The 26,451-nt window shown below is 42.8% G+C and overlaps 2 protein-coding genes across 2 annotated transcripts in view; both read right to left on the bottom strand.

Moving 5' to 3' along the window:
* Window positions 1-912: 912 nt before the first annotated feature.
* On the bottom strand, window positions 913-2,683 carry LOC131688018 (uncharacterized). The gene is made up of 5 exons (XM_058972144.1): window positions 2,586-2,683; window positions 2,383-2,529; window positions 2,194-2,325; window positions 1,115-2,123; window positions 913-1,059 (listed from the first exon to the last, which is right to left on the bottom strand). Exons 1-5 carry the CDS (start codon window positions 2,681-2,683, stop codon window positions 913-915), a joined length of 1,533 nt encoding a protein of 510 aa, XP_058828127.1.
* A 1,483-nt stretch (window positions 2,684-4,166) lies between these two features.
* Window positions 4,167-26,451, bottom strand: part of LOC131690800 (uncharacterized) — a 229,164-nt gene continuing 206,879 nt past the window's right edge. The window contains exon 5 of the mRNA XM_058976825.1: window positions 4,167-21,511. Coding sequence (XP_058832808.1) covers window positions 20,760-21,511 — 752 coding nt within the window. The 3' untranslated portion in view covers window positions 4,167-20,759. The remainder of the gene's footprint in view (window positions 21,512-26,451) is intronic.

The raw sequence follows: 26,451 nt of genomic DNA on the forward strand, positions 1-26,451 counted from the left end.
AAAGGGTTAAACGCACTACTGAATTGGAATACATTTGGAGCGTCATTGAAACCACAACGGCGACGGATTTCTGAAAACAAGTTTTCTAGGCAATCCTGGCAGAAGGGGTTGGTGCATAAATAATTACAACGGTATTTTGTTTTCATTGTGTTCCAAATCCAGATCAAAGCATTTATGTTCCCTTTAAATCCTTTCAGGTAAGCTGGGTGTCTTTGAGCCACTGTTAATGTCTCGGACTGTTTTTTTGCCTGAAAATGTTCAACAAGTGTAGTATGATAATTAATTTTTGAATTTAAATTAAAAACGTTATTCTTACATTTCGAATGTTGAAACATGTATTTGCAGTGTAGTACATTGCCTTGAGGGTTTGTAGTGCCTCATCAAGGAAACATAAATGAACTGATTTGTCCGTGATAGGGGCTCTGTAAGGCTAACATTCAAAATTCTTTCAAATACATTTCAATATATTCAAAAATGTTTCCGTTTACCTTGCCAATGGAACTCGCATAACGTTCTTTCGAGTTAAACGTGTCGAACAGCTTATCGTGAAGAGCTATGAAGGATGCTGTTTGTAATGCTTCATTCGGGAGAATTCCTGTAGCAACATAATGTTGAATAGCAATAGCACAAGTTTCGCTTAATGTACGTGTTGCCATGGCAACATTCATTTTCGAAAACGGTGGAAGATGAATAGCCTTATGATGGAGTTTAGGAACCAAACGCAACGTCGATGCCACGTCTGCTTCATAAAGAAGTTTAATGTGATTGAATGAGGCGATGTGGTCGTTAAATACTGCATTGTGTTTGTAGAATGCGTTTCGTGCGTTTTTTAACAGATGAGGCGGATCATACAATATGGCAATATCTTTGTTATCCACTTTAATTATCGGATTTTCGGCAGTCGCACCGGCTTCACGAAACATTTTTTGGTTGGTTGTAGACTGGTCCATCACCAGGGCTATCCAGTCCAGCAGCACGAATAGCTATTACACTTTTTACCACAAGTTTCATTTGAATTTCACTTCCAAGGCTATTATGCGCTAGAAGATATCCGATTGGCTGTAAATTCAATATAATAGAGGTAAATTTACAATTGAGAAAAAATTCAATTTACCTGTTTAAATTTGCGGTATAGTCCAGAGACCATAACGACTACAGCTTCAGTTGCCAATTTTGTGGGATCGTTCTTCTCGATCTTGCGAGTAATGCCATGGTCCGGAAATCCATAAAACGTGTCGGATTTGGCACAGTAAGTCAGTTCAGGTTTTACAGACATTCCATCCACACATACCATCACTATCTTTTCCCGTTTGGTCCGCAACCACTTAGTCTTGTCTTTGATTCGACTGAGAATGGTTTTATTTATACCCGGCTCTAGACGAATGTTCTTATTATAGTCGTAGACGGTACTTTTATGAGGTAGTATTATTTGCTTTGTGTTACATATGTAACGGTATGTGCGAGGGCCACTGAGATAGATTCCTGCGGCGAATTTAATGGTTGCTGGATGGTAACGACGGGCCATGGGACGTCGAGAGGCATTGATCAACGAATCTTTTATAATGGGATTAGCTGCAGCTAGTTCCCCAAGCTTTTCCGTCGCAGATTTTTGTTTTTTTAATGCCTTCATCTCTTTTCTTAGTGCCACAACCACTCCTTTTCTTCTCTTGGCTGTTTCTAAACGTCGGTTACTAGTTTGCGTAGAAACGAAAAGCTGACGACGAACTGACATGAGTTTCAACTTGAGTTTCCGATTAATATTCTTTTCAACTTTGATACGATTCCGTAATCCGATGTCTTGATGCAGTCGGTTGCATTCGTCGACTGGGCCGAAGGAGTTCTGATTTTCTTCGTTGTTGGTCGACCTGTGATGACAACGTTGTAACTCGGTGGAGAGCTGTTCGTTGTTCTGCTGTTCGTCGTCGCTAATTGTCTTCGGACATTGTTCAGAAGAAAATACCAACTCTGATACTAGTAAAGACTGTCCATCATCATGTTCTAATAACTCGATCGGTCCATCATCAGGTATGGTATAAAATCGCCTGGCAGGGGACGCCTCCAGTAGCTTAGGGCATTCACTAATAGGCTCCTGACAGAACGGCCCTACGTCTGCGGCGATCTCACTATTTGGTGAGGAACTATAACGTCTAGTAGAAGACTGTCATCGGCTGACTTGGGTCCACATGCGTATACCACAATTTAAAATCTGATTCGTCAGCTAGGAATTCAACGCTCGGTTCCGGACTTTTCGTTCCGTTATGTTTCTTGTCCTTATTGCTACCTGTGAAGCCTTCGCAGGTAATCGGGACGGTGCCGGACACCAGTCTAAATTATGTTTAAATGACTTTAAACCCCCATTCCGTTCGAAGTATAAGTACTTACCCTTTACTTTTCCTAGCTACATCTTTAAATGAACCTGGTGAAAAATGGTCGGAACACATTTTTTTCTTCCGGAATGCTTGCACTCCATCCGTTTCAAACGCTTGCGTTGCCTTTTGAGAGTTGCAAGCTTTCACCCACAAGGAACATCTAAACACATTGAACATTATTCATTTTCATAACACAAGGCAATTATCAACACTTACAGCGCTTCGTTTCTTGGAAACCGGAAAAATGATTTTCCATCACCACTTTTATTACCTTCGTGATTTCCACAGGTGTAGAACTCGCATTTTCTTCCCATTTTTGAAGAAAATTTGAAATTATTTGAAGTGAAACGAAAATAAAACACGGGAATGACGTATTTTGACAGTTGCGCTCATGCTGCATAACATTGATCGCTGCGCCACCTACATTCGTTTGCTAAATCGCGCGATCAATTTGAAATGGCAGTTGCAGGTTTTTACACACGTTTGGAATACGAGCTTGAACGTCTGTTATCTGTGCCGATACCTTCTTACATTACTATCGAATGCAAATCACCGAAGGAAGGCGTGACCTATAAGCAAACAACGCTAATCACATATCCCGGGCAGACCTCAACATGCCAATTCTGTAACCATACAGCCCACTACGGAAAAACATGCGCCGAAGCATCTAGTCAAAACTCAACTACTACAGCCAACTCTAACAAGCAGCCACAGACACCATCAGTTAAACCAAAAACAACGATCCAATTAACCCATAATGCAGGTACAACGACCACGATTACCTCTTCCAAACCAACAAGTAGCATCGCCAATAAAGAAGCAAATACCGATGAGGACGGATATACCCGTAAGAACAGGAAACAAATAAGAACCTCAGATCGTGAACAGCAAGAAAGCAGTACCGATGATGACATGGACGGGAACGAGAACGCGAGAGAAGGCAGACTGAATGGCCCCCAAGCGGCTTCACCGCCAAGGAAAAGGATCTCAACACGCAGCAGCCAACAGCGTCAACAAGATCTGGCAGTCCGACATTTTTAGAATTTTATTTTTACTAATTGTAAAAAAAAAATTAAAAGACCCACGGCTCAGTTGTGCTAACGCATTCAGCCGTTTCAAATAAATTATTAGATTAAAAAAAACATGAATATATATTAAAAAATTATTCTCCATCGTCAACGTAAACTGTGTCTGGTAGCACTGCTCCATCGGAATCCAATCAGACTAATCGCAATAACTTCAGTTCTAGAGCTGATCCTTGTAACTGTTAATGAAAGGCAATAGTCACATTTATTAGCCTTACTTGTTTTTTGTGAGCGAATCTTGCCTCAATCAAAAGTTATAGCTGTTTAAAAACATCGGTATGAATGAATTAACGATCAAAACCTCTTCATTTCCGCCGGAAATTGCATTGCTGATAAGCATTCCTTCTGGAACTGCACTACAACGTTAAGATTTCTGAAACCGATTTCTATTTTTTGAAGTTTTTTTCATCGGGAGAATACTTTTAAAAATAATCTTCACAATATAGCAGACCCGCAGAAATAAACTATACCTACTGACAAAGCAAATCCGCAAATCAATCAAGGGTGGCGAATACGAACCATGCGATAGTCATTCCACATGAACGAGCATGAAACATACCGGATAGCGGTGCTGGCGGATTAGATCAGTTTCGTTCGGTACCTATTATCACGCCTCGGCAAATAGAAAACGGTTGGCCGCAAAACTTCGAATCGATCCAAGATAGCGGGGGAAAATGTAATATAAAATCAAGTGAAACAACAAACACGCATCATTTCGGATATTTACTCTTTATTCCTTTTCAACTTTTTTATACCCCTGCGCGCATCCGCGCATTTGTTTCTCTAGAAATAATAAACAAATCGTTATTATTTTTCTTTCATGTTATTCTCTTTAATCATAGTTTTCCACTCCATTTTCCACTTTGTTTTTTTCTTTTCGGTTGGCATTGTTGTTGATTACCTTCCTAAATATGAACAGCATTGTTTAAAAGTATACAGAAGCGATGAAATTATATACAAATTAGCCTCAATTCGACGAAAAACAAATATCTTAGTTTCTTCAGTATTTTTTTTTTTTGGTTTTTGTTTAGTTGTTTGATCTTCTCAACTGCTCCTTCTTGGATTGGATCACTTTTTCCTAGTAGTTCGTGTATTTCCTTGCCACCTGTCACTTGTTTACTTGTTTAATTTCCTAGTTTTTTTTCTTCTCCAGATTAATGCTTAGATATAGACTTTTTTTTACTTTTCTTAAGTATGTGTTGGGTGAGTTGCTCTCATTTATTTTTTTCCTATTTGTTTAATATTAATCTACTCTTCCGTGGATCCGATTTGCAACAATTTTCAATCAGAGTAAATTCCTACTAATACATCGTATATATACTTTTTTTATTTTTTCTCCTCTTATTCACTGAACATAGGTAACAAACAGCTCTACAAACTAAAAAGTTCAGGGCTTTCTGTGATTTTCCATCCCATTGTTTGCTCTTGAACTCGATTATTTGTTTTCCATGCCTGTTCTGCTTTCATTCCGATTACTGGTAATTCGTTTCGCCTTAACGTGCTACATTGTAATTTAATGTGTAGTACTTGTTACCAATCTATTTCTTCAATGATTCGGTTTTTCGTGTGAATGTATGTATGTATGTGTGTGTTTTTTTCCCACTGCGTGTGTTTGTGTACGTTAATGTCTGTATTACAGTATAACCATTACTTATGTGCGTGCCTGTCGATAGGCTTCGAGATTTTTCCCCCCGTGCCCGGTCGGTTCGTTCCGCCGCTGTAGGCGAGTATTAACTCCAACACCCGCTACAGTCGGAACTTACCCTGTGGTGGGGTTTTTTTTTGCTTGAACTATTTTTTTAATTATTTTACTTTGTTATTCGTTACAATTATGTTTTTTGTTCTTATTCGATTCTGTGGCGGGGGCGATTGCTATTAAATGTTTATCCACTGTTTTTTCTGTAGTTACTACGTAAACTCTCTCGATCTCCGTGTTTCTTTTTCTGTGGGTCTCGGTTTGCGTGTAAGTGTATGTTTTCGGTTAACGTTTAGTAGAACCCAGTTAAAAAACTCAACGTAAAGTCAACTGAATACATCCATACTGGTAATTTTGGTGAACTCTGTTCATGTCTAGCCTTCATTCATTATTTTTCCTTTGATTTCTCTTAATGCTTTGCTGTAGAATTAGATAACTGTACTTAACAATTTTTTCTTATTTTTTCCTTTTTTATAACTTTTTTTTCATCTACGGTACGATTTTCATTTTTTTGGTTTGGTTTTCTGCAATTGTTTTCCTTTTGTTTTTGTTATGTAAAATTTTTATCTATTTTTCTCTTTCTTCTATAAAACACATTTATGTTTCTGCTGGTTTTCATTAATTATCTAATATATTTGTTCTGGTTGCGTGAGAGTGTGTGTGTATTTTTTCTATGTCTTTTCGAGTTGGTTTTAATGCTGAATCTGTTTAAGTTGTGACGAGGTGTATTTTTGTATTTGGGTGCTAGTTTTCGAATTAGGAATGAATCGGTTTTAGGTCGCATATATGATCTTGGATTTTATCGAATTTTATGATAAGTGGATTCCATCTTTGATGATAGCTGCTTTGGCTAGTGAAACAGTCTCGATTTGGGAAATGAATGGAAATGATTCACACCCGCTTCAAAGCACATATCGAATAAACCCGCTAATACCTTAACAGTTTTTCAATTAGCACCTGTTCAATATAGTAGTAAGCGCAGGGGGAGGGGTTTATTACTAATTAAAATGTCTGTCAATTTTTCCAGTACATATGCATTCCATAAAATCACTCGCAATTCGTTTGTGCAAATGGAATCGAGGATATAGAAAATTGCAAACGCCCGCATTGTATGCGCAAGACACATGCGAGGCAGAAACCCAAATTTTAGGTTTGTTTCAATGTTTTGACTGGATAATTACCCACTACGAAATTTTCTAGTGGGTAGTACGTCATGTGCCTGCCTTGAAGTTAATTTCAATGTATATGATGAAAACGGTACCGATATCAAGGCATCATACATTAAATTAGTTAGGTTCATTTTGGCGACTTCGACAATCCAAGCAATTATCCTTTAAACAGTTAGGAACCAGGAATTCAATCGATGACCACTCAGACGATGTAAGTGCAGAGCTACCTTTGATATTTTGGTAAATGATAAAAGATATTATAAAAAGAAAGGTTAATTTTTAACTTCAGAAACTTCAATCCAGATCTGGATTAGTACTCTAAATAGCCCAATGTTTAGGTAGTTATGCGAACCTTAAAATTCATATGGGAATCGCAAATTGGTCTTCGTTTTAAGCACGTTCCAAGCTTTTTCCGCACTTTATTAGAACGTTTCACTAGGGTACACATGTACCCCACGCGTTTGATCACAATTTTCGCAGGTAAAAATGCAAATAAAAGAAAGGTATAATACATAATTTTCTTCGTTTTCTAATTGTAAAAACAGCTGTGTTAGTAAAAGTACGGAATTTATTGAATCAATGATACATAAATTGGTTTGAATAAAACAAAACTGAAGAAATCGCGGTTCTGACTTTTTTCACAAAAAATACTACAACTTTGCGAATTTTCAACCGATTTAAAAAAAATCAAATGATTCTAATAATTGAAAGAATGGTCTAGAAACGATATAAAGTAGAATTTCAATATGTTTAAAAAAGTGCAATTATTTGGAACAGTGAAAAGTTTAAGAATCGGGTTATAGAAAATACCACGAAATGGGGTGGAAATTGAAATGAAAAAAATATTTCTGATCAGTAATGGTAACACGTGACGTTACTGTTACAGCAGTTACTGTGCGCAAATTATACTTGCGAGCCATTGTTTTGAAAAACTATAAAAAATAAACAATAAAAATCAGCAAAAATGAGAACGATTTTTTTTTCTACTTCAAAATTAAATTATATTAATTGACTAAATGATTAAAAACGATTATATGATACTAATTATTACTAACGTAGTGAAAAAACCACTATTTAAATTAGTATTGTTACGAGTCACATTTTCACTGACAGCGCGAAACCTGACGAAACACTAACGGCAACCGTACACTGGGGTACAAATGTACCCCACGCCAACCTTGACACCTGCTCCCACGAAAGCTATAAGCAAACTGGCTATACCACCTTTTTCCACTCTTACTAGGAACTCTAAATTGAATTATGGTTGAATTGTTTAGTAACCTGGACATAATTGTACGATATTTAATTGATTGAGTCAGGAGGATTTTTAGAAGGGATATTTAATCCATTTAGCACGGTTTATTTTCAGCTGTCAAAATATAGCTTCGATTTTTTCACAACTCTGCTAGCAACACGTACGCAGGGCGGGAAAGTAGTATTGAGATATGTGATGTTTAAAACACCCATCCCATCATTTCAAATAAATTCCAGCCGCAAATCTTGATATTCGTATTCGATACTCGATATTCAAGATTCGTGACCTAGCGGTTGGTTTAGTGATTACGATACATATTATTGGATTCGAATTACCAGTCCAACTGCAGTCACAACATTCCAGTTGTTTCCCAGACATTACCAACCCAGCTATTTTCTCATGCGGGTGACACAGAGATTCTTTTATGATCTATTGCTGTTTAGAAATTGTATAAATTCTTCGTTCCAGTTGATAAAAAATCAGTAGCATCCAGTTGGACATCGAGTGAAGATACGTGACTTCATTTTTGCTTTACTATCCTCTGATTTGTCTTTCAATTTATCATATCTGTTGTAATTTGTGATTTTTCCTTCATTTTCTTTGAGTTTTCATTTTGTACCGGGCTCCTGGCTAGTGCATAAATAAACTCTCCTGAATAGACCCAGTTGATGATAAAATGGATGACGAACCCGATTCATCAAGGACTCCAACCTCCCGTTTTGAAATCATACACATTCAGTTCGGTCGAATCGTATCTTATTTTCTTTCTTCTTTTTCAAAGAGTGTACTGCTAAGTGTCCCCATGAGATTCTGGCCGACAGTGTTTCAAGCAAAATACATGATATTCTAAAATGCACCTACATATGTCTGAAAAGAAAATACCGGTGTGCAAATATCTGCATTTTCATAGTCAGGCTTCGCTCAATGCATTAAAGGCACTTACATGTTGCTCAAAACTACTATGGGAGTGAATTTTTGTACTTCTACAATTAGCGGAGAAAAATCATGTAAGTTTTTACTGGATTCCTGGACATTGTGGAGTTGCAGGCAATGAAAACGACGATGAGTTCCACTAATTTAATCGACCCAGAACCATTCTGTGGAGTCTCATCGAATGCCCACAAAATAGAAGTGTAAAATTGCAGCTTTAAAGAACAATTGGAGTACCATACCTGGACTACGATATTCAAAGAAATTTATCTCACCCAACGAGAAAAAAAGCCTGGAGATGCTTAGACTAAACAAAACGAGCTATGCATCATGACAGGACTGGTAACCGAACACTGTCCGAGTAAATATCATCCTAAGAAAATTGGTAAGCTTACAAACGATATATGCCGCGTCTGCGGATCTGAAAGTGAAACATCAGAGCATCTGCTCTGCAAATGAAGTGCATTGATGCAATGCAGACTAAGATACCATGGCAAAGGAACATTGGAGCCTTTTGATAACTGGACTGCAAATCCCAAACAGATAAATTTCATACGAAGTTGTGTGCCTAACTGGGAAGAGCGTGTATCTCAATCACTTATCTTTAGTTATATGTCGTAGTAAATGGTACACTTAGATTGAGGAAGGGACATACCACAATAGATCTAAACACTGGTCACAGGGGTTTTTCTCCTACAAAAAACGGACATTGCTTGTCGAAGACGAAGGACAGAGATTCTAATTATGCTTGATCCCGAAACTGAATCAGATTCTCACCCCATGCATTTTGGCAGCATGTGGAGTTAGAATCTGGTTCAATTTTCTACTCGTTGTAGAATTTAATTGAAAGCGGGATAAATGTTAAACAGATATATCATCAAACAGAAAGCAGGTCCTGCTTCATGGCTCTCTCCATAAATAGTTATTGCTAAAGGTCAACGGATGATTTTTATTGTGTGTGTGAATTTTTGAAGATTGAGCCAAGCAGTTACACTGGAGTATCATCGTATGCATCAAAGCTTGTTATGAGAGTTTCTTCTTTGGTCGACAATGACTGGGCAGTGCGTAAGCCTCTTGTACCTGAAGGCATAAAATAGACCCCACTTGCGGTCCTTAGCTTCCTGCCCAGTAACTCCTAGCCCTGGCCTCCTCGTGGCGTCGACTGGGATACGAGTAACCTTAGTTAAGATCGGGTAACCAACCTCGGTGGGAACTTTGGTCGTATGCTGGCAGGGAAGGGGGGGGTTACCCTTCTTCGGAAGGTGTAAACCTGTCCTGGTGTCCAGGTGGGACCTTAACCAGTCTTGGCACGACGGCCCACCGGCGAGACAGGTGGTTGGCGTAGGCCTTATAAGCCACCCCTTAAAGAACCCACATAACGAACAATACAGAAGAGAATACGACCCAGAACAATCGGCAACGACCCAGGCGACGAATAAAGGATCACGATTGGAAACTCGGAACATGGAACTGCAGATCGCTCGGCTTCGCAGGATGTGACAGGATAATCTACGGCGAGCTACACCCCCGCCACTTCGATATCGTGGCGCTGCAGGAACTTTGCTGGACGGGACAGAAGGTGTAGAAAAGCGGGCATCGAGCGGCTACCTTCTACCAGAGCTGTGGTACAACCAACGAGCTGGGAACCGGCTTCATAGTGCTGGGCAAGATGCGCCAACGTGTGATCGGGTGGCAGCCGATCAACGCAAGGATGTGCAAGTTGAGGATCAAAGGCCGTTTCTTCAACTACAGCATCATCAACGTGCACTGCCCACACGAAGGGAGACCCGACGACGAGAAAGAAGCGTTCTACATGCAGCTGGAGCAGACATACGACGGTTGCCCTCTGCGAGACGTGAAAATTGTCATCGGCGACATGAACGCGCAGGTAGGAAGGGAGGCAATGTACAGACCGGTGATCGGGCCTAACAGCCTGCATCCCGTATCAAATCACAACGGCCAACGATGTGTGAGCTTCGCAGCCTCCCGTGGAATGGTAATCCGAAGCACCTTCTTCCCTCGCAAAGATATCCACAAAGTCACCTGGAGATCACCGGACTAAGTAACAAAAAATCAAATCGACCACGTTCTAATCGACGGTAGATTCTTCTCGGACATCACAAACGTCCGCACTTATCGCAGTGCGAATATAGATTCAGACCACCACCTGGTTGCAGTATGCTTGCGCTCAAAACTTTCGACAGTGCATAGCTCTCGTCGAAGCCGAACGCCGCGGCTAAACATCGAGCGGCTACAAGATGGCAGAGTGGCTCAAGAATACGTGCAGCAGTTGGAAGTGGCACTACCAACGGAAGAGCAGCTAGGCGCAGTTGCTCTTGAAGATGACTGGAGAGATATCCGATCCGCCATATGTAGCACCACAGCCACTGCACTAGGTACGGTGGGCCCTGACCGAAGAAGCGACTTGTACGACGGCGAATGCGAGCAGTTAGTCGAAGAGAAGAATGCAGCATGGGCGAGAATGCTGCAACACCGCACGAGGGCGAACGAGGCGCGATATAAACAGGCACGGAACAGGCAGAACTCGGTTTTCCGGACCAAAAAGCGCCAGCAGGAAGACCGAGATCGCGAAGCGATGGAGCAGCTGTACCGCGCTAAAGACACACGGAAATTCTACGAGAAGTTGAACCGCTCGCGCAGGGGCCACGTACCACAGGCCGACATGTGCAGAGATACAAACGGGAATCTTCTCACGGACCAGTGTGAGGTGATCCAGAGGTGGCGGCAGCACTACGAAGAACACCTGAACGGCGATGCAGCAGACGACGAGGATGGCACAGTAACGCACCTGGGAGCACGCGCGGAAGACATTACACTACCGGCTCCGGATCTCCAAGAAATCCAGGAGGAGATTAGCCGGCTCAAAAATAATAAAGCCGCTGGGGTTGACCAAATACCAAGCGAGCTACTAAAACACGGTGGCGAGCCACTGGCTAAAGCGCTGCACTGGGTGATTACCAAGATTTGGGAGAAGGAGATTTTACCGGAGGAGTGGATGGAAGGTGTCGTGTGTCCTATCTACAAAAAGGGCGACAAGCTGGATTGCTGTAATTACCGAGCAATCACCCTGCTGAACGCCGCCAACAAGGTACTCTCCCAAATACCATGCCGTCGACTATCACCAATTGCAAGAGAGTTCGTGGGGCAGTACCAGGCGGGTTTCATGAGCGAACGATCTACCACGGACCAGGTGTTCGCTCTTCGTCAAATACTACAGAAATGCCGCGAGTACAATGTGCCCACACATCATTTGTTCATCGACTTCAAAGCCGCATACAACACTATCGATCGAGATCAGCTATGGCAGATTATGCACGAGTACGGATTCCCGGTCAAACTGACGCGATTAGTGAAGGCGACGATGGATCGGGTGATGTGCGTAGTACGTGTCTCAGGGACGCTCCCGAGTCCCTTCGAATCACGCAGAGGGTTACAGCAAGGTGATGGTCTCTCGTGTCTGTTATTCAACATCGCGCTGGAAGGTGTAATAAGAAGAGCAGGGATCGACACGAGTGGTACGATTTTCACAAAGTCCGTTCAGCTACTTGGCTTCGCCGATGACGTTGATATTATTGCACGAAACTTTGAGAAGATGGAGGAAGCCTACATCAGACTGAAAAGAGAAGCCAAGCGCGTCGGACTTGCCATCAACACGTCGAAGACAAAGTACATGATAGGAAGAGGTTCACGAGAAGAGTTTGAGAACCGCCCGCTTCGAGTTTGCATCGATGGCGACGAAATCGAGGTGGTTGAAGAGTTCGTGTACTTGGGCTCACTGGTGACCGCCGACAATGATACCAGCAGAGAGATTCGTAGACGCATCGTGGCAGGAAATCGTGCTTACTTTGGCCTCCGCAAGACACTTCGGTCGAACAGAGTTCGCCGTCGTACGAAGTTGACCATCTACAAGACGCTGATTAGACCGGTAGTTCTCTACGGGCACGAGACCTGGACCATGCTCGTGGAGGACCAACGCGCACTTGGTGTCTTCGAACGGAAAGTGCTGCGTACCATCTACGGTGGAGTGCAGATGGAAGACGGCACATGGAGACGGCGAATGAACCATGAGTTGCATCAGCTGTTGGGGGAGCTGCCCATCTGTCATACCGCGAAAATCGGACGACTACGGTGGGCCGAGCACGTAGCCAGAATGTCGGACAATAGCCCGGTGAAAACGGTTCTCAATTGCAATCCGACCGGTACAAGAAGACGTGGCGCGCAGCGAGCACGATAGATCGACCAGGTGGAAGACGATTTGCGGACCCTTCGCAGACTGCGTGGCTGACGACGCGCGGCCATGGACCGAGTGGAATGGAGGAATCTTTTGTATACGGCACAGGCCACTTCGCCCTAATCTGTTAATAAATAAATAAAAAGAGTTTCTTCTTTCTAAGTTGCTGTGAATTCTCGAGATCCAGAAAAAAGGGACTGCTTAGGTTCAAAAGGCAGCCTTTTGGCATAGTAACGGTCCCAAAGAGTTTTCGAAGAATCATTAATGACATTCTTTGTGGTTACTAGGGCATGCATTGTATTGGTATCTCGACGTTTCCATATAAGGGATATAGGTAAAACGGGAGTATCCCATGAGGCATAAACACGTTAGGCATAATGGAAGATTGGTATAATGGACGTTAGTCATAAACTATCATGTTGGTGTATAGCTAAACGAAGCTCTTTTTTCGACGACGATGGCATGGAGCATCGAGCAATTCCGAAAATTATTTGTTGTTTGTAGCCGAACTAGCTTAAAGTTGAAGTCTCTAAAATAAATACATAAAATGTTGATGTTCATTGTGCATTGATCATCAATTACAGTTGAAACTGAAATATATCCAACAGGCTTGAATTGTGTTTTAATAAAAAAAAATTCACTTACATTACGATTTCTCCAGCCCTATTTCTGCAATTACATGGACAAATGGATAATTTTTTTACGCCTTTATGGATTAAACAACTTGCGTATTATTGCTCATTTGCAACCTCTCGTTAATGCTATACGAGAGGATTGTGTAGCAAAAATAGGTTTTTCTAACCCGAAAAACGAGCCTAGGGTTAACATTTCTACAATAAATAAAAGCTATACATTTTTTGTAAATTATTCCTATCCTCGATTATGCCAAACGTACATTATGCCGATCGTCACATTGTGCCTAACGTATTTATACCTACCATCGCGAACCCGGTTAAAACTCTTGGAGAGTAGGATGCTAGATTATGGCACAGCTCATGGAACGAGGGGCCACATTGAATTTGGATAAATGTCAGTTCATGCTAACAGAATTGGAATTTCTTAGCCATAAGATCACAGTATCTGATATAAAACCGTCTGATATCTAGATGTTGTTGCCATTTTTTTATGACGTCTGAAGGTTGAGTCCATAGTTTATCTACCTCAACATGAAAGAATTGGTCACTCTTGGTTAACTCTTGGTAGAGTTGACCAGAAAGGGGATAAAGTTCTCTTCTAAATCCAACCATGAAACATCATTCCTAGCTTTAAAAGTGGTAATGTCAGATATTGGAAGCCTCGGATTCTACAAGGCTTGTGATAGAATGGCAGTGCCCTGCGGAACTAGGAGCGATGCTGACAGACTGACAACCAAGGATATGAAATAGAGCCAATAGAGGCTGTCCCCAGGGAGGTCCGCTATCACCCCTGCGCTGGTCGCTAGTGGTGGACGATCTTCTCAATGATATGACTGAAGTTGGTTTCGGAATTAACGGATATGCAGATGACATTATCCTAATTGTGAGGGGAAAACATTAATCTGTACTAAGCGATCGGATTCAATTAGTCCTGAACTTCATCATCAAAACTGAAGTTGGTTACCCCAACTCTCAGTGGAACTACAATCAACTACGCAGAAGAAGAGAAACTTCTAGGTGTTATCGTGGACAAAAAACTGAATTGGAGCTAACACCTGACATACGCCGTTAATAAAGCAACAACAACACTGAAGGCATGCATTAGACTCTTCAGGAAAACTTGGAGTTTCAAACCGAGTTTGACTTACTGGTCCTACACGACCATCGCCAGACCACAATTTACTTATTCCTCTATTGTGTGGTAGCCCAAAGATAAGCAAAGGACCGCCTAAGCTAAACTAACTAAAGTTCAGAGATCTGCCTGCCTCTCTATCACAGGCGCTATGAAATCAACACCCACTACAGCTAAGCCATGCTGCATCTTCCTTCATTGCACAAACATGTTATGAGATAGGCGAGACTTGGCTCTCTGAGAGTGCTAAAGGGTAAACCACTATTTGATGGGGATTTAAACGGTCACCTTAGTATAATAAAGGAACTCAAACTAAACCGTGTCTTGACTACAGTTCAAGATAAAATGGAGGCTAAATCGAACTTTGATATCTCATATGAGGTCCACACAGTGGATCATCAGATATGGGATATAGGGGGTTCTAAAATGGGGGGGACATGGGATGTACGGATGGTTCTAAAATGGGTGAGCTGACTGGCTCTACGGACCAAGAATTAAAGAAGCGATATCAATGGGAAAGTGGCCTACAGTTTTCCAGGCAGAGGTATATGCAATATACACCTACTCGGAGGTCTGTAGGAAAGTATCGGACAGCCAAGCAGCACTGTTTGCTTTAAGGTCGTCGAAATGTGCAGGAACGCATATTTACAACTGGCAACTCGGAATAAAGTAATGATATTCTGGGTACCGGGCCACCAAGGAATCGAAGGTAATGAAGTGGTCGACGAATTAACCAGGCGTGCTTCATCAAACATGAGCAATCAAACTAGAACTTTCGGCTAGGGTAAGAGACAAACTACTAAACGACTGGCGTAACGTAGACGGCGCTCGACAAGCTAAGAAATTCATGCATCTAGATACAACGAGCGCCTAGAAACTAGTGGGTCAAAAACGAAAAGATTTACGGATTATTTACGGAACATTGTTCTGCTAAGTATCATCTGAAAAAAAATTGACAAAAGTCAAGATGACAATTGTCGCTTCTGTAATTACGAGCTCGAGAGCTCGGAACATATTCTCTGCCATTGTGTAGTACTATTTCTTCGAAGAGAGCGATATTTCGGGAGGCATCTTATGACGCCTCACTAGGTATGGCATACATGTCCCAAACGGATCCTTAGCTACATTAACGATTTACTACCCGGCTGGGACAAACAACTCGCTTCTAACTACATTGGATTCGGGCAACTTGTAACATGTAGAGCAAACAGGGGCAGCCACAAAAGATAACCTGAATAGTGGTCGCAGTGGTAAAATTCCATGTTTTGGGTCGAAAATTTGACTTGGTTACGGATTGCAAAGCTCTTGTATATTAGTGCAAACCTTGATCTCGAACGTGTTCTAGGATTTAGCGGTGGGTGCTAAGATTGCAATGCTTTAAGTTACTCTAGGGGATTAAAACGTCGTACTAGAACCTTTTGATTCGGTTGAAGAGATTATTGTACACCAAAATTGCAACGATTAGCTCCGAATCTGTTGCAACTTTTTGGGATGAACTACTCCGTGAAACTCAAGACGATGCAGAAAGCATAACCATTTTTCAACGAGGTTGGGGGTGTACGGCTACGTGGAAACCAAACAAGAGTTCTAGCTGGTTTGCGGAAACCAGTCCTGAAGATAATTGTTTACTGACCCAAATTGGGTGCAGATACGAAGAACTTCGAAAAGAAAAACTGCCAAAAATGCATATTGGTTTCCATCCCCGAGCGTTATGCTTCAATTACTACTCCGTTCTGGTCTACAAAGGCACCGTTCAACTTCAACAAGAACAGTCACGATCCCAACGTAAGTGACAACAGTCAACGAAATTTATGGGTTATGTCGCTTACTAGAATCTAAAAAGTTGAAGTAGGGTGGTAGGTTCTTGTAGCTATGACAAAGAAAAAAGACATGGTGCCTGATCAATAACATGATCATAGGGTGGGAGATTCTAAATATGAAGTGTGAAGAGATGCAAGAAAGGGAGAGAGGAAAGGAAAAGGAGGCGAACAAGAAGGCGTGCATGAACTAGTGTCAATAAAGAGGAAAGATTTTGGATACTAATAAAGTGAATTCTGTTCAGTATTTTGATGCGATCTTGCTCATGGTAATGATTTCAAATTAGGCGGGCATAGCAGAGTTCGTAACTCGATCGCCTTGTACGCAGCTCACTTAGGTTCGAGTTCCAACCCCGCACATAGGGTTAGCAATTACTCAACCCAGAAAAATTAGGCGTGTAACCCTAAGGTTAAAACCATCTTTAGTAAAAGCAAAAAAAAATATAACTATCTAGAGTATCCCGGATGATGCTGTAAAATTCTCAAACCGTGCATCACTTCAACCCAAACCCAACTATACCTATTCACTAGCCAAAAACGAACGGCATACACTAAAGACAGAAATCCACCAACAAAATATCGCGTAAGTGTGCGTATGATTCTATGATTTCACTGTATCCGTTTAAAGGTTAATCAATTCGGTGCGTGTTCGGTTGTTGCTACTAGGTCAGGGCTATGCGCTTGTGTCCGTTTCGTTCCGGTGCGTGTAACCCAAAAAAGTAATGCTACACAACTATGGGACCGTACGCGCAGAAAAACCAAACCATTACAATGATTAGAGAACTTATTTGTTGTTGTTTCTTTAAAGAATTTAGCTACTATTACTGCTCTGGTTGGTTGGTTGGTTGGTATTGGTTGGTTTGTGTCGTTATTATTTTTTTGCAATCTGCCTATCAACACCTATGAACGAATTTGGTTTGTTTTCTGTTTATATTGTTTTTATTATTTTTTCATAAATCCCCTGTAAAGCTTCTTTCGCGATTTTGTTGTGTCGTTCTGACTGAACATTACGATTTTATTTCGGTTTTCTGTTGCTTCTTTATGTTATGGAATCCGTGTGTCTTTATGTGTGATTTTTTTGTTCGCTAGTTGCTGCGTTAAAAAACCATATTGCAAGTTTTATTTTTATTTCTAATTTCCAGTTTCGAATTCCGCAACAGGTATGTTCAAGCTGATTAGTAGAAAAATAGCAGAAACGATAAAACCAGATCCGCTCTGAGTGAAAAATGAGTGAGTGAGTGATTGATACATGTGCCTACTTTTGTTTGTTTGCTTTGATCGTATATTGTTGTTCTAGTACAAGAAGCGAGAAGATTTGTGCTGGTTTTCGACTTTTCATTGTTTGTTTGCTTGGTTTTTTTGTGTTTTGTTTTCGGGCTAAATCGCAGAAAGCCAACTTCATTCTCCCACCGGGGCAGACGGCCACTAGCTGGCCACCATCCACGTTCATCATTTCCACATTCGAGATAGTGATAAGTTATAGTGTGTTCTTAGATAGAGATATACTTGCCTATACGTAGTAGATTTGATTTCTTTTTTTCGTTTTCTTTTATGTTTACATAACTCCACCGCTGTGGGGGGCTGTAATTTTACCGCTCTCTAATAGATAATTGGAATCAATTATTTTTTTGGTTTGTAATCTTCACGCAGGAAGAACGTCTTTCGTGAATTTCTTCCGTTGTTAGTGTTAGTTCTAAGTAGTATGTAGTAGTTTCGAGTGGAAGTATTCTTGTGGTTGTGAGTGTATGATTTTGTTTATAGTTCGAACGAAGGAAAATCAAGTGTTCCGAAAGGGGGTTTGGAACTGAACTCTTCCTCGGAGGTTGTCATTTTCCAACAATAGTTTTTTTTCTTCTCCGTTGCACAAATTCTAAATGCTTCGAAACAATTTCCCGTCGTGATTTTAATATCTTCTACTGTACAAACATAGTGCTTCGACAAACGAGCTCTTCTGCTGCTGCTTCTGTTGCTGTGTGCGAGAGAGAGTGCTGTTTGTTATTGTTTACTCCTATATAAATTAGTACAAATTTCAATCTATACACTCTAGGTTGTTTTTTTGTTCACTGGATATTTTTTCTTCTTTTTTCGCCTTGTTTTTTTTTCTTCACTAATAATTCTTAGCTTAACGTATTTGTTACATTCTTCTACACGTCAGCCCTTACCGGCCATGGCTGTTTATCTAATGTCAAAATGTCAGAATTGTATCTCTAATTTTACCATTTGCCTTCACTATATAAAAATAAATTCTCGAAAATATATCTGGTAATAATCAGTACAAATAAATCAACAACACCTTGCTTCGCCCTACGAAAGTCGTAAACGAAATGTCGAAAAAACTTTGGGTGGGTTTTCTCTGCTCGACGTTTTCCGGCTTTAGTTCTTTCTTCATTTTGTTTTTTTACAGCTTTTTTTTTGTTTTTGTTTTGGGTTACCACTTGACCTACACGATTAACATTACAACTTGATGACGTTTCTAGTTTTTTTTTGTTTTTCTTCTGTGTGTTACTGTGTTCTGTACGATCGCCCCTTCAACTGCGATAAACGTTGGATGTTCTAGTGTTGGGTTTCTTTTATTGTGTTTCTAGGCTATTAATTTCCTTCCCTTTTCCCAGTAGTCCATTAATTTAATTATTTATTTTTCTGTCTGGGTTTTGCCTTCATTAAATCTCACATTTATGTAACAAATATTGATTATAGTTTCATTTGTTTTAATTACTATTTAAATGCTAAAAATATGGCTTTCGAACGTTAACAATTTTGTTTTATTATTATTTTTAGGTTTTACCCTTGGGGTTTGGCCATCACATCTGGCCTCAAGATGTTTGTTGATGTTGTTGTTGTTGTTGGTTTGTTGTTGCTGTTTGGATTTCTTCGGGCCGTTCGTTATTTTTTTTACACTACTAGCTGGTCCTGTTTGCGTGTGTATGGATGTCTGCAGTGGCTACCGACCAAGTCTGCAGTTTGGCGCGAGAGGAAGGCCAACCGCCGGCCTCCCAGGTCATGCCCAGGACGTTGCAATAGTTTTAAGAGCGGTACAATGTTTTCAAACAAGATGGCCGATTAGTTGTTCGATCTAAGGTTACAATTTACGATAGGTTCTAGCTTTATGTCCTCTGCACAGCGTTGTGTGCTCTCACATGTAGTTGTGTATGTGTGTGAAGAAAAACAATTTTTTCGACATGTTCCTCAACAACGAGTATAAAAGTTGATAAACTGCTGGCTACTAATTCCCACTAGTGCATTTAGCTTACACAGTTAACTGAATAGAGGGGTTCAGGTGAATTTGTTTTTTTAACATGGCATTCAAATTCGTTCACATATCCGGAGAGAAAGGGTGGTTCAGTCGGGACCACCAGGGTCTACGATGCAACGGTCTGTCTCCGGATTTGCGTAGTTCCACCTTCCTCTAATTGGTAAAACTATGTTCAACTACAACGGTTGTTGTATAAATTGACGGACTAATTATAATAGCAGCGACTAAAAACTGGTTTCACAGTTCCGGCTCTTACTGTAACACCGTTGCCTTTCGGATACCTCCGCAGAATCACGAAAAAACTCGAACAAAACATCCGTTTTCCATCGTCCAGCCTCGCTATCAGCTCTGCTTCGGCATTCCACTAAAACGCTCGAAAAAAGTTGAAACTTAACGACGCAAAAATAAATCGAACTCGAAAAATATTTGCTTGCTTACACGTGTCTTGTTTAATCTTGTAAAAACATTTTTGTTGAACCTTTTCATTTCTTATCCTCTTCTACTGTTAGCTTTCGTTTACGTCTATTAGTTTTCTCACTTTGCTTAACAATTAGTAATTTTTTTCATATGTCTCCTAAAACTGTCCATATTATTATAATAATTTTATTCTGCCTCACATCTTTGAACGTCTTCGAGGCAAAATCCCTCGGCCCTGCCCCGCACACGATCCAAAATCTGCCGAAAGCATTATGCTTTGTCCTTACCCCCCAGCCCCCCTTTCCCGGCAAAAACCATCACCCATCTCACAATAGAAATGCGATTCTTCCACAATTGTTTTACTATGTGCAGCGAAAATGCACCGCACTAATTCGAATTGTTTTCCAATTCAAATGCCCCAAAATCCTTGTTTTCCCTGGCTATTATTATCGTGTTTTCATCTTCTCGGCCTGCCATTTCCTCCCTCGCGGATTCCGCTGGGGTGCGGAAAACTTTGTGCTTTGTTCTGTTAATCATTTGTTGTTTATTTTGCTTATATATGTTACACAAGCGGATTCGCGAACCTTTTCGCTTTCACGAATCTGGCGCTGTGTTTTCCTCTCATTGGTTGTTGGAATTTTCGTAGTATTTTTCTCTTCGTTCAACACACAGTTAATTTTCGGTGTACGTGTGTGCCGGTGTGAGTGCATCTTGACTTAGCGTCGTTAGCGCCCATGGTATCACCTTAACTATAACCCGGCCAGCTGAAGCAGGATCTTTGTCCATGCGACAAATTCGTCTAGACAGCGTAGCCTCATCGTCCACGAGTTATTAAAGTAAGTGCTATAAATCGACTTTATATTAGTTAGTTTAATAAATAACGACGATGATGCTAGCGATGATGCTGAAGAGGACGTGGGCGCCACCGGAGGCGTCGGTTTCGGAGTTGCCACCGAGAGTGCAGCAGCAGTAGTACTTTTGCCGGCGATGGAGACGGCGGTAGATTGTTGCTGCTGCTGTTGTTGTTGTTGCTGTTGTTGTTGCTGTTGTTGGGAAAGCAGCTGCTGCGCTGATTTGCAATGCTCCGATTGTGTTGACGGGATTGTTGCGCTTGTTATACTCGGACACGTGGCTAATCGGGGCGGCAGCTCGCTGTGGAATCTTAGCTCGGCTAAATTACTTGTCCTACTGGTACTACTACTACTACTACTACTACTACTACTACTACCGCTACTGCTGCTGCTGCTGCTACTGCTGATAATGATGGCATTAGTGCTAGAGTTCGTGCTGTTTGCGACAGCCAGCTTCTCATACGGTTTTCCTTTGGCCGTAGCCTCATTGTCACTGATGCCCTCCTCGAAGTCGTCATCGTCGTACAGCAAAGGATCACATTTCGTACAGATGCCGTCGTGAGGGCTCAGTCCGCAGTAGTCGTAACAGCAGTTAACCGGCCCACTGTTCGACTTCTGCTGCTGCTCGCCTGTTTCTTCAATGTTGAGATCTAGAAAAAAAAATCAACGGATTATGGATTAGTAGTTGAACTATTGCGTTTCATTTGTTATTTTAAAGTTTTTAATGTTCCAATTCCTTTGTTTTCTTCATAACTTTTATTTGTTTCTCAGTTCTTAAAAAAGAAATGTGTAGAAATCACTCAATCGATTTGACCTAATGTCTTTGTGTTTTTTTTATTAAGAGTAGTTTCATACAATTCTTCTACCTCCATGCTTTTGTTCTCCTGGGACCATCGTGGGGTTTCACTTACACCTCTTGTTTCTGTGAACCCCTTGGCTCCTTTGCGTTTGTTGAGCCATTTAGCTGCTGGATTTATCGCGATCTACTCAGGTAGTCCCCGGCAGTAACCTACCCCCCTTCGTCTGAGAGTTATTCGCAGAATTTCCCAATCTACCGATGCTCGTTTTTGAGTCATTTAGCTTCCAGTTTTGTTCCGATCCGCTTGGATAGTCCCCAGCGGTGAATATATCCTTCTTCAACTGAAAGGTCGCCGGCGGCGGAATTTCTCCTGATATCGATTCAACATCGACTTTGTACTTACTCGTTCACAGTGTTACGAATTTTAATTTTCAAAATCCAACTTTCAGTTTAATATACCGCAACAGAAATTCAAAGCCTCCCTCAATCATTCACTTCAAGTTGGCGGGATTTTCATATCAAAACTGAACATTTTAGTATTTCCAAGCTAACAGATTCTGGGTAGTTTTGTTTAAAAAATATTGTCAAAACCCCAGTAGGAATTTATTCACAGGGTCAATGAAACTGAAAATGAATGGCAAATGATTGACTGGTTGAGCTGAATAATGAATCTCCGTGCTGGCCTCGTCCGGGGAACTTCCGCTTATCTGCGACGCGCCCCCGGCGGCTGCTGGTGCGGGAGTTCCAGCCTCTCCCCTGGTAAGCTCATACGATACACTCAATCCGGAACCGTCTGCTGTTTGTATATCCTTCGCAGGTATCTCCGACAATGCCGCCGAACGTTACGGAAGCACCTCCCCGATCCACCAAGAAGCATTTGGCGGAATCAAACTCAGAAGAGAAGATGTTGCAGCGGACTTGGACCAGCCCTCGTCTAGCCGCCAGTCTACCGCCTCTAACATCAATTCAACCCCACTGGCCATCCAGCGAAACACAAATGGCCTGGAGGATGCCTTGGCGACCTGATGCTGATCATTACTAAGACTTAGCCCATCTGGCTGGCATCAGACGAACCAACCATCGTGGTTCGGACACCGATATTCGTGGGACGCCGCCAGCGAGGACAACATCTACCGGACGGTGGGGCTGGCCATTCGGGTCGATATACCGTCCCGTCCGATAACTATGGATACCGAACTAATAGCAGTCGCCCGAAGGATCGAATATCCAGTCCAGTGCATCGTTATACCCCTGTATATTCCTGACGGAACTCGGAATGTGAGTTGCAAACTTCAGCGATTTATCGACCAAGTTGGGACCCCATTCATCATCATGGGAGATGTAAATGGGCACCATACTCACGTCTGAGTAATAGGACAGGAAACGACTTCGCCGGAGTAGTCGAAAACAACGACGCGGTCGTTCTCAACGACAGCAGTTCAACCTTTATACGCGGACAGACGGAATCCGCCATCGACGTCCCTGTCTGCTCGGGAGTGCTGGCAGGATATTGCGGGTGGACTGTTCTTGCCGACCCATGCAATAGTGACCACTTCCCTATCCAAGTTATGTACGCCCAGACGCCACCTTCTGAATAGGGACGAGTCATACACTCCGGACGAACTCACCAAAATATTCAATCGGGCCGCTGTTTCCTGTATTCCCAGGACAAGTGGTAACCCTCCCCGACAGGCTGTGCACTGGTGGTGCCCAGAAGTCAAGCGAGCCATCAGAGCACGCCGAATTGCGCTGCGGACACTAAAGAAGACTTCTATCCACACCGAAGCCAGCGAGCTGATGACTTCAGAAAGGCCAGAAACGAGATTAGGAAAGCGATAGATGAGGCAAAAAATACCAGCTGGACCAGATTTTTGGAAGGCATATCTCCTGACTCGTCGACTACAGAACTCTGACGGAGAGTTAACGCTCTAAGCGGAAAGCGGCGGCATAGTGGCTACGCTATCGCCGTTAACGGGTGCACGACGATCGATCCCACGACTATCGGTAACCACACTTCCAACGTATCAAAGCCGACTGCCGGAGCCGGTTGCGACTAATTAAAACGATCAGCACCCGGCACAAAGCGCTTCAATCGATACACTGCATTGAACATTAGCCAGGCCCTAGTCCACAGCAAGATATTCTACAGGGTTGAGCTGACGTGTTGCAATATGGAAGGGTTTACCAACATTCTAGGCACGCTATACCACGGAACAATTCGCGCAGCCTCTGGTCTGCTACCCAGCACGCCTGCTGAAGCGGCCTGCATGGAAGCCGGGATTCTCTCCCTTCGTTGGGCAGCTGCACTCACCATCGCCAGAGGAACATTGGGATTTTTAGAATGTACAGACGGATAGGACTGCTTCCTGCTACAGACAGCTAACGAAATCCACCGGGAATACACAGACATGGATCTGCCACCGATCCCCCGCTTACACCGAGTTCGTGACCGGACCTGGCACGTCCGCGGACCCAACCTGGACACAAGTCTGTCTACAGAACTGGGGGCCGGTGCTCCTGGTAATGAAGCCAGAGCCAAATACAACCGGATTTTCACCGACAGCTCCAAGATTAGTGATGAGGTCTACTTTCTACCAGAGCTATGGCATCACCAACGAGCTTGGAACCGGTTTTGTAGTGCTGGGTAGGATGCGTCAACGCGTGATTGGATGAACTCCGATCAACGCAAGGATGTGTAAGTTAAGGATCAAAAGTCGTTTCTTCAACTACAGCATCTTCAACGTACATTGCCCACACGATGGGAGACCCGACGACGAGAAGGAAGCGTTCTATGCGAAGCTGCAGGAGGTGTACGACGGCTGTTCGCAACGAGACGTGAAAATCGTCATCGGTTATATAAACGCTTAGGTAGGACGATAGGTAATGTTTAGACCGGTAATCGGGCCAAACAGCTTGCGCACCGTGCCGAATGACAACTGCCAACGATGCGTGAACTTCGCAGCCTCCCGTGGCATGGTAGTCCGCGGTACCTTCTTCCCCGCAAAGATATCCACAAAGCCACCTGGAGATCACCTGACCAACGCACCGAAAACCAAATCGATCACGTTCTAATTCTTCTCTGATATCATCACCGTTCGTACCTACCGCAGTGCGAATATAGAACCGCACCATTACCTAGTAGCAGTATGCATGCGCTCAAAACTCTCGACAGTGTACAACACTCGTCGTAGTCGGACGCCAAGGCCCAACATCGCACAACTTCGGGACGCCGGGGTTGCCCAAGACTACGCACAGCGGCTGGAAGCAGCACTACTCACGGAAGAACAGCTGAGCGCAGCTACTCTTGAAGATGGCTGGAGGGAGATCCGTTCCGCCATAGGCAGTACTGCTATAGCGGCACTAGGTACAGTGATTCCGAATCGAGGAAACGACTGGTTTGATGATGAATGTAAGCAGTTAATAGGGGAGAAGAATGCAGCACGGGCGAGGATGCTGCAGCACGGAACGAGACAGAATGTGCAGCGATACAAACAAGCACGGAACAGGCAAACCTCGGTCCTCCGGAGAAAGAAGCGCCAACAGGAGGAACGATTTCGTGAAGCGATGGAATAACTGTACCTCGCAAACGACACACGGAAGTTCTACGAGAAGCTGAATAGTTCGCGCAAATGCTACGTTCCGCAAGCCGATATGTGCAGGGACATAGACGGCAACCTTCTTACGAACGAGTGTGAGGTGATTGAGAGGTGGAAGCCGTACTATGACGAGCACCTCAACGGTGAAGCAGCAGAGGACGAAGGCGCTGGCTAGAGCGCTGCACTGGTAATCGTCAAAAAAAGGAAAGAGGAGACCCTTCCGGAGAAGTGGATGTAGGGTGTCGTTTGCCCAATCTACAAAAAGGGTGACAAGTTGGATTGCTGCAACTACCGCGCGATCACTCTGCTTACAAGGTCCTCTTCCAAATCCTTTGCCGTCGATTGTCACCATTTGAAAAGGAGTTCGTGGGGCCCTACCAAGCGGGATTCATGGGTTCCTGCTCCACCACGGACCAAATATTCGCGATTCGGCATCACTTGTTTATCGCTTACAAATCGGCATATGACACAATCGATCGAGATCAGCTATGACAGAAAATACACGAATACGGTTTTCCGGACAAGCTAACACGATTAGTCAAAGCAACGATGCATCGGGTGATATGCGTTGTTCGAGTATCAGGAACACTCTCGAGTCCCTTTGAATCTCGAAGAACATTACGGCAAGGTGATGGTCTATCGTGCCTGCTGTTCAACGTTGCGTTAGAAGGTGTAATAAGGAGAGCGGGGACAGACACGAGTAGCACGATCTTCAGTAAGCCCGTCCAACTTTTTGGATTCGCCGACGACATTGACATAATGGCACGGAACTTTGAGGTGATGTCGGAAACGTACATCAAATTGAAATCAGAAGCCAGCAGGATTCGACTTGCCATCAACGTTTCGAAGACAAAATACATGAAACTAGAGACGACAATGTGGACCTCCCATCCCGAGTTCGGATTGACGGTGACGAAATCGAGATGGTCGACGAATTCGTGTATTTGGGCTCACTGGTAACCGCCGACAGTGATACCAGTAAAGAAAATCAGAGACGGATCTTGGCGGGAAAAAGTGCCTACTTTAGACTCCGGAGGACGCTCCGGTCGAACAAAATTCGCCGCCGCACGAAGTTGACTACGTGGAGGACCAACGCGCTCTTGGAGTTTTCGAACGAAAGGTGTTGCGTACCATCTATGGTGGCGTGCAGATGGAAGACGGAACGTGGCGTAGGCGAATGAACCATGAGTTGCAT

This window comes from Topomyia yanbarensis, chromosome 3 (genome assembly GCF_030247195.1).
Source record: "Topomyia yanbarensis strain Yona2022 chromosome 3, ASM3024719v1, whole genome shotgun sequence".
Taxonomy (NCBI): domain Eukaryota; kingdom Metazoa; phylum Arthropoda; class Insecta; order Diptera; family Culicidae; genus Topomyia; species Topomyia yanbarensis.